This window comes from Physella acuta, unplaced genomic scaffold (assembly GCF_028476545.2).
Source record: "Physella acuta isolate Inbredline_101_S28 unplaced genomic scaffold, ASM2847654v3 ptg000549l, whole genome shotgun sequence".
Taxonomy (NCBI): Eukaryota; Metazoa; Mollusca; class Gastropoda; family Physidae; genus Physella; species Physella acuta.
The window spans coordinates 43,475-52,774 of NW_026732068.1; the positions used below are offsets into that span (position 1 = coordinate 43,475).

The 9,300-nt window shown below is 39.7% G+C and overlaps 1 protein-coding gene across 1 annotated transcript; it reads left to right on the top strand.

Moving 5' to 3' along the window:
• The first annotated feature begins 295 nt into the window (after positions 1 to 295).
• LOC131946273 (Krueppel-like factor 12) lies at positions 296 to 8,790 on the top strand. The gene is made up of 3 exons (XM_059306963.1): positions 296 to 625; positions 4,939 to 6,151; positions 7,014 to 8,790. The coding sequence occupies exons 1-3, from the start codon at positions 506 to 508 to the stop codon at positions 7,259 to 7,261; spliced, it is 1,581 nt and encodes a 526-aa protein (XP_059162946.1). The 5' UTR covers positions 296 to 505; the 3' UTR covers positions 7,262 to 8,790.
• Positions 8,791 to 9,300: the final 510 nt, after the last annotated feature.

A 9,300-nucleotide genomic window follows, 5' to 3' on the forward strand; every position in this document is an offset into this window, starting at 1 on the left:
ATTTTAAACGTAAACACATCATAATCATTTTAATAAATATTTCAAAGCAAATTTAAAGAAATATTAAATATTCTATACGAATTAACACGAATGCATTTTGAAAAACAACTTAACCTCTTTACCCATATACGGATAAGCTCCGCCCCATCTATTATTAGACTTGAGTTCATTCAATTTCATTCATCTCTTGGCTCGTAGTAAAAAAAAAAACGTAAGCTGATCGGCGGGCTGTGACTGCGCGAGGCTGCGCGGCGTTGGTTGATTGTTCACACCGCGCGGTACACTACTTATTCGCGCCGTGCTTGTTTGGCACCCCAGTTACGACTAGCTCTCCGTGCAAACGACGTCGCGTCAAGCACACACAAGAAATATCATAATCATCAACACTTTTTAAATCGGATTGTTTACTTCTGTTTGATATAGACTACATTCCTAAACAATTTTCTTACATTGATTTGGACTTTTCTTTTTTTCTTTCAACTGATCCGACTACTTTATTCGTGGTATGGCTCAACTTCTACAGCGCCATAATATTCCAGCTATTTCTACCGTTTCGATTGAAGATCAAATAGTGCCAGACACAGATGATCTGTTTTTCAGTTCAAATGATGAGCCGGCTCAAAATGTAAGTATTTTATAATTTTTTGTTAATATCTCTAAAAAAAAAAATAATTTTAATTATTTAATTATTTTGGTTTATTTTTATTTGTGTGTGCTTCTTCAGTCTTGGTTTTAACAAAATTCTAATGTTAATGTAAAGTTAATTTAAAGTAAAAAGTTGTATAGTATAGTCTAAAGTCTAGATCTCTAAACCTTTTTTCTTTTTTTTTTCTTTTTTTTATTATTCTGTAAATTCGTAAAACATACTCAATTTCAATAATTTCGAAATTAAAAATTATAACATAGACTAGGCATTGTATACTGTATGTATAATATTTATTTTGTATTTTGTATTTGTAAAATAATCATTTTTAAAAGTTATTATTGCTAACTCCAAGATATACCCCTCCCCTCTTTTTGAATTCGCTATGAATTATATTAATTATAGGAATGAAAAATTTAAAATGTACTGCTAAATTGGGTTATATAAAGAGCTAGAGTCTAGATCTAGAATCTATAGATTTTCTGATTTTGGTTAAGAAAACAGTTCCCCGTCCTTTCCCCCCCCCCCCCCCTCCCCCCCGATAGTATAATTGCAGTAAATCATCCGTAGAATTTCACTCCTATATTGACTCGTGCTCCGCTTCCGTTCTAAAATTTGACGGTGTTTGCTGTTACTATTTTCATCCATTTCGCTCACGGCACCGTGCGGCGTCTATTTATAGAACACAGTTTGTTCCAGATCAAACTGGCATCGACGTGATATAAATAGCATACGTTTAGTTTCGTGGGTGTAGGAAGGGGTTCTCCAAATATCAACCGAAATTGGTGTCATTAGTTATCTTAGCTAGATCTATATTTTTTTCTCTCTGCTGTACATTCCAATATACTGACATATAAAGTTTTGAAATGTCAGCCACATAGTCATATTTCAGTTATTTCTTTATTATTATTATACTAATTACGTAACCTAGATTTAAAATGACAGTGACAAAAATATATAATTGATGTGATTAAGGACTTTTGGCCACTAAGGGGTTAAGTTTTTTTTTTTCGCAATGGATGTCCAACCCAGTTTCAGCTTAATCTTGTGTATCAGGTGCATGCCTCAACATTAAGATTCCACACATTCCTCAGCCTCAGGTTACATGCAGTATGACTAACATTAGCCACGGTGTAATCAGGGACATGTATGTACAGTTGTCTTCGTAATGTGTTGTGTGTGTGTGGGGGGGGGGGGGTAATATCCTTTCAACCAAGTGTTTCAATAATGTATATTAACGAGGATACGATATAAGAATGCGTGGCATATGTCAACTATATTTATCGTGTCCTATATCGTTGCTGATATGCTAAACTGGTGTATCCTGGTTCAACGAGGACACGATACTCAGAACTGTGAGGCAACTATGAGAAACAGGTGTTTACCATTTTACAACACATAGATCTAGATTTACCTAAAATATGGCTGCTTCAAAAAACGCGTGTAAAATCTAGATCAATCGGAATATATTTCTAGATGTAGTATTAAAAAAAAAGTTTATAACTTTGTTATTCGGGAATAAAAATAGCTTGTCTGATGCAACCTAGTAAATTTGGATCATAAAGAGAAGAAAAAAAACGTAGCGCGCTCTCGTGCAATCGAACGCTGCGCGCAAACGAGGTCGCGCATGAATCAGTCGCTCATTTGCGTAGCCTAGAGAAGTGGGGAAAACCCAGACTGTTTGCCCTGTCACTGTGACTCCATATCTGACCGGTGTCGAAAACAAGTCTGCTCCGCGCTTTTTTCCTCCCGCCCCTCTCCGCACGGATAGTTGCTGTTAACATAAAGTGTATTGACATTAAATTAATCAAGGACTATTTTTCTTTTGTATTTTCAAACTTGTGCATTTAGTAAGTTTATTTTTATTATTGACAGTAATTGTTTATAAGCTATAGATCTATATAGTTTTATTTATTCGCGGTGATTACAAAAAAAAAAAAAATGTATTTAATTTTTTTTTTTTTTGCGTTTTGACTTGTGATTATGTTAACCGGACTTCTTATTGTTCATTAAGTTGTTGCATCGGATTACAAATCACGTGGAAACTACAGCTTTTAAAACTAATTTATAGATAATTTATTTTTCACACACCGTTGTATTTTTACACGGGTATTACGAAAACTTTACACCGGCTGACCTCGTTCTCACGTGAGCACCGGGGTGCTTTTCTCGCCACCTATCTCTTCATTCATGCTCACAGTGGCTTGCTAATGTGGGTGGTTATTTTTTTTTTTCTTCGCTGTTGGAAACCAATGAAAACCTCTCTCTGAGAAAAACAACAATCTGCGTGGGAGTGTGTGCTGCGCGGTAAAAAAAAATCTTGCGCATACTTTAGGAATGCGCTGCGCAATGTCAACTATGTATTGCCCGAAGATATTACTCTATCTGTAAACAATATATTTTATATCTTTATATATAATTATAATTTTATGTCTTAAATTTCGAAATCATATTTAGACCTCTATACCTGTAATGGGTGTATTGTCCTTACATCATTTTGTGTGTGTTAACTTCCGCCATGGAGTGGGTAGTTCATCATTCTTAGGCCCACCTACACCATCTTCTTAGAAAAAGACAACCGGAAGTACCTGCGTGTAATTATTGGGGGGGGGGGGGGGTCAAGACAGCGGGATATATTTGACGGTTTAGAATGTGTTGCGCGCATGTCCGTGTCGTCGACGTTGGTGTCGTGTTTCTAGGCCGTGGGTACGATAACGATACGGGCTACAGTGACGCGCATACCCGACTTTTTATGAATGAATTTTCGTCATGCACGGAAATGAAATCCGATTCAGACGATATTTAACGTGTGTACGCCCACACGTTTTTTTTTCCCCTTCTTGACTGAATGGTTTATGGCGCCCTGCTAGTGTCTGGTGTAATGTGTTTGACTTTGGGGTAGGGGTAGGGTTGTGTGTGATATGTGTACGAATGACTTGGCAGAATGCCGTTTTAGTGTAAGACATAGAATTGAAGTTGAAAGTGGTAGCTATAAACCCAAGTCACCTGAACTTAAACGTATCGACTTAAGTAAAGAAAACGGTGGGGATGAATTTATACTTATTTACCCGTGTTTATAAATAGAAAACGATGAAATAATATGCAATTGAGTGACTTGGCGATGGTTTAAAACATGAATGAACACGGGGCTACTTTCACTTTCATTTTTAAAACCGGACTTGCTGACATTTCTTGAAAATATCACAGTTCGTTTTAATACATGTCTTTCTCGTTAAACTATACAATGATGTTAGGACTTGTTGCGTTTGTCATAGATAACATTCTGCTGACTACTGGCCAACAACATAGAGTGGGGGGGGGGGGTGTAATTTTTTTCTTGTTTAAATTTGAGTTGACTCAAACCCCCACTACAGGGTTGGCCCGCGAAATTCACATTAGGAGGGGGGGGGAGCGTGACTTACGAAATGACTGATACAACAGTTGCTGTCACACCTCGTCTAGTTACGAGCAAATTATCCCTGTAACTAGCGAGAAAATGTCACGTGATTACCGTAGAGGGGGAGTGGGGATGCCTACTTGTGAGTAACCTCGGTCTTTCATCATCCTCTCGCGCGTCCAAGACCCCAGAACATGGTAAACTTTCAAACCGGCGTTTCATCATGCTTATAATGATAGAGCTGGGATATTTATGTGTTAAAGTATGTTCTAAAGCTGCTATTTTATATTGTGACACACAGTTTAAGTAGAAGCCGGGTTGTTTGTTTAATGTGAGTATTTCTGTAAAGTCCTGACGTCATATAGCATTATAAAATTTCAACTTGTTGTGCAAGAGATTAATCTTGCTGTGTCCTAGTTTTCTTTCTTATATTGCTGAAATCTCTAGCGGTGCACTGTAAGCAGCATACGGTGTATCGGTTCTTTTTGTTGTACTGGTAATTATATCCGGATAGCGATCCATTTTGTTGTTCAAACAGGGGCGACGATTCTTGTTTTCTTAAATGTTGCCCACGCTATCAAACTAGGTCTGCGGTCACTCACGTGGTGTAATTAATCAAACGACAAATACACGACCCGACGACTCTCTCGTCTGCTTCACAGGACCCTCCCCCCCCCCCCCCCCCCCCCCCCGCCACAGGTAAAACTTTACATAAGGGCCCCAAGCCAGGCTTAACTCGCAAACTGTGATTCGGTGTCTGCCGGTGCAGTCTCGATTTTTTTCCCTTCAATTTTGTATCCGTTCTACGTCAGTAATTGTTTAAGTATATATCCCTCCTGTTTTAATTAATTAGCCCAAAGGCTTGAAAATAAATTTATTTTTCTTTTCTGTTGAATAGGTTGACGTGCTAGATAAATACCTATCAGAGATGCCACAGACCCCAGCGCATCTGAAGAAAGCCAGGAGAGAAAGCGCCTCCGTAATCGACGAGTTCTTTGGGGATCCTTCCAAGACGCCAAATTTCCTAGCCAACAAAGGTTTCTTCACCGCGCCCCAAACTACATCCAAACCTCTGAACAGAATGCTGAGCTCTTTCGAGAAGCAAGCGCTATTCGGAGACGACTCATCACGAAGGACGAGCTCTTCACTAGTGGAGGAATTTTTCGAGACCTCCACCGATCCCAGAACGTCAGTTCCGGTGGATAAACTTTGGATCAAACCGGAACCAGTTGACATGGTGTCCAAGGCGATGGAGACATTCGAGACCCCGGAAGTGTTTGATATTGACTCGACCATGTTTGACATGTCCTCCAGCAATGACCTGACCTTGGTCAGCGTCCAGAATGACCTTGTGGGCAGCACGTCGGCGCAGACGGCCGCCCTGCAGTCGGACACGCTGTGGGAGGACCTGACGGCCAGCATGAACATGGTGGACAACCACATGCCGTGCGACGCCAGCAACGGATTTACCGTCAAGGCCGAGCCGATGGACAGCGAGGAGAAACCCTCGTGCCAGTACGGGCCCAACCACCCCCGCCACAACCACATGGTCTCGCGACCCAACAGCGCCGACCACTTCCTGTACACGTCCCAACCTTCGTCCAGCTCGTACACGAACATGTCCACAGACGTCAGTATAGCCAACTCTCTCTTCACATCCCCTTTACCCAAAACGACTTTCAGCCAGTCGGTTGTCCGACATTCTCACAGTTCCAGCGGCGGCGTTGTGGTCAACCAAGGGGCAATGAACTCTGGATTCTTACCGCCAAACCCACATTTCAAATCCGCCACCTCAACATCCCCCTCCCCTCATGTCGTTCCATGCCTCTACCCCACCCCACCCAACTCCCAGCCCGCCAGTCCTAACAACGAAGGCGGCGTCAGACGAACCCCACCCCCACCCTACCCAGGCATCTCACAGATCCCCCGCTCAGTCCTAAGCCCGGCCCCCTCTTCCCTACCCGCCACTGTCACCATGGCACCCAGCTCGACCAAGAGCGACCGTCCGAGAAAGCAACCCGTCACCCACCCCGGGTGCTCAACCATCAAATACAACAGGAAGAACAACCCGGAACTTGAGAAAAGAAGAATTCACTACTGCTCTTTTCCTGGTAAGTTACCATCTCCTACACGACTCTTATTTTATGGTGCTAAACTACGACACGACACTTTAATCACCGCCCCACTCTTAAGATACAATTACCCGTGTACTATGACACTATTGCCCCCACCCATTCCACCCCCTACCACACGTTTAAGTAATTTTCTGCTACCCAATCGAACGCGAACTACTTTTTACTATGACGTCACCTCAAGATTAGAAGGAAGCCGCCACGACCCTAAAAATAAACCCGTGCCGAATTTCGACAGTAGTGATAAAAATAGCCCAGTTAAAAGCTTACTAGGTCACTTGTGCTAGATAACGCATCGATTGTCATGTGCCTTTTTTTTTCTTCACGTTCTACTGACATCGTTAGTAAGGGTTATAAATAGATAGAACTTTCTCGAAAGTTTAGAAACTTCGTATCGGGTGACACTTGATCGATTTAGCTTGCAATAAATTTACATTGAAGAAAAAAAAACATGTGATGATTAATCACACAAACTGTTGCAGACGGCGGAGTATTTCTAATAATAGTTGACGATTACTCAGCAAAATTATGATTTGGGTGGGGGGGGGGGGTCGGGAAGGAGGGAGGGAGGGAGAATTAGATAACACTAATAAAACTTTTTAAAAAAAGATTCTTTTTAGGCATAATGATTAAGTAAACATTTTGTGTTGTTGTTTCTTTCGTAGAGAGTTGATGTAGCGTGGGTATGTCTACGGTAACATAAGGGAATAAATTGAACTGCTTCGTTGATTTCAAAACATAACCAAAATATTATTAGTATAGTGATGTAACATTAAAATTAATTCACCTCGTTACATAAACTAGCAATTAATTTACTGTTTTTTTTTCTTCCCCTTCCCAGGTTGTAGAAAAGCTTACACGAAGAGCTCCCACCTCAAGGCCCACCAGAGAATCCACACGGGCGAGAAGCCTTACCAGTGCCATTTTCAGACCTGTGGCTGGAGGTTCGCCCGTTCTGACGAACTGACCCGCCACATACGTAAGCACACTGGTGCCAAGCCTTTCCGGTGTAAAGTCTGTGACAGAAGCTTCGCCAGGTCGGACCATCTGGCTCTGCACATGAAGCGTCACGAACCCAAAGGAAAATGAACTCTCCTGGATGGGAAACAAAAATAATAAAAATACACCACCCTGGTGGACTATCTGGCACGCCACTGGCCAGTTTTTTAATTTAAAAAAAAAACCTGGTCAGCTCAGATAATCAAGTGGCCAGATTTCTCGACTGAATTCATGTCAAACCTGCATGGAATGAAAACGTCAATCTGGCCAATACTGTCCACCAAGACTGAACTACGTATTTTTAAAATCCACAGATATTTACGAATGTCTCCTGACTTCAACCTTGACACCAGTCATAGACTAACATTATTAAGTGAGGGTTCAAACCGTTTCTGTTCAGTTCAAACGGTTTTTTGGCCCCACTGATGAAAAACATTGTGAGATTAGTAATTAAGCATGCAAGTAGCTTGATTGTCGTATTTTAGTGTCATTGTTTGAAAGAATTAGTAGAGCCTTCCAAGTGTGATATAATTTTTTTATAGATTTTTTTTTAAACAAGAAATAATGAAAGTTGCTTGTTTTTGTTTTGAAAATATACCTGTGCATGTTAATGATTGAACTTTGACTTGTTGAAAAACCTGGTCTTTCTAGTCTAAATGTACATTATTTTAATTACTTCATTTAATTGTTCTACTTAATTTTTATTTTATGATACAAATGTGGTTCATATGTGTCCCAGTTGTAATTGGAACTTTGCTTAGGTTTCTGTGTGTGTCCTTATCTCTCCTGTTCTCAACCTCTAGTACATTCGCAAGTTGGTCGTAGTCCTCTTGAAAATATATTAGTTCAAAAAATGTCCTGTACATTCTCAAGTAATTTTTATTTTCAATTTAAATGTTAATGCATGTTGTTTTTTAACATTGAAACCAAAAGTTAATTTAGTAGTAGTCGACTACTAGTGCTTAATGTTTGTAAATGAATCTGATTGGTTGCGAGATATGGAAGTATTGCAAGACACGAGTGTGGAATTCATTGTACGAATTAAAAAAACAACCTCACAGTGCATTTTATATGTGAAACAAAAGATCTCAAAGCTTTTGTAATTAATTAATTAATTAATTTTATTGCCCAGTAACTCCACACACCAATCTGAAAATTATATTATAATCCAACATGGCTGACTTAATTTATTAATAAATAGTAAATTAACATCTTAATTAAACTAATTAAAAAATCAGCTGTTTTAAATCCTAGTATTGTTTTGTAAAAAAAAAATCCTGTTTATTTTTAAAAAATCTAAACCACAACAAAGCTTGTTGCTATAGCAACATTCTTACCACATGCAAGCAAATCAACTTCTACCGTCTACACCAGCTTTTGCTCCATATCATGGATTGCTTTTATTTTCCAAGCAATATCTATGGTCATATTTTTACAATCTTCACGTTGTCATGTTTTTTACTATGTATTTTATGCTTAGACATTTTTTAATAAGTATATTGCAAAAAAAGTCACAAATTTTAACCGTTTATGCAAATCTCATGTTTTTTGTGTAAACATTTTGTTTGAATGCCATTTTTATTGAAACTTAAGCAATAAAATGTTTATTTAATATTTCATAGTCTCATCTCCTTTGTTGGTTTATTTTTCACCATATGTGTGTAGTTTCTCTGAGTAATGTTAGTTAAGTGCCTCTAGCGATCCATTGAGCAGTTGAAGTAGAGTTCGTGTTTTTTGAGCTCGGAACATTAAGGGATAGTGTGGTCTGCACTATGTCCAGCCGCCTCATCAATGCAAGCCAGGTCATCAGAGCTGGGTGGACTCCGAAACGCTCTACGGTCACAAGACCGAGCTAGCAGCCGAACGAAACGTCTGAGTTGTTTAAGTTAATGAGAAAATATCAAGTGGGGGGGGGGGGAGGGCATGGTTTTTCAACACGACACTTGTGTTTTTTGAGCCAGCCCTCAATTGATCCGTGAGTCTTTTCAGCAGTAACAGGTACTCAGTATTCCGGAAAGTGAAGACGGTTGGCCATATTTTAAGTGGACTCATCGTTGATGGCTAAATTTTATTATAACCCTCATACTGTTTTGGCCATTGGTGTTCCCAGCAGTTGGTCATGTGACTTT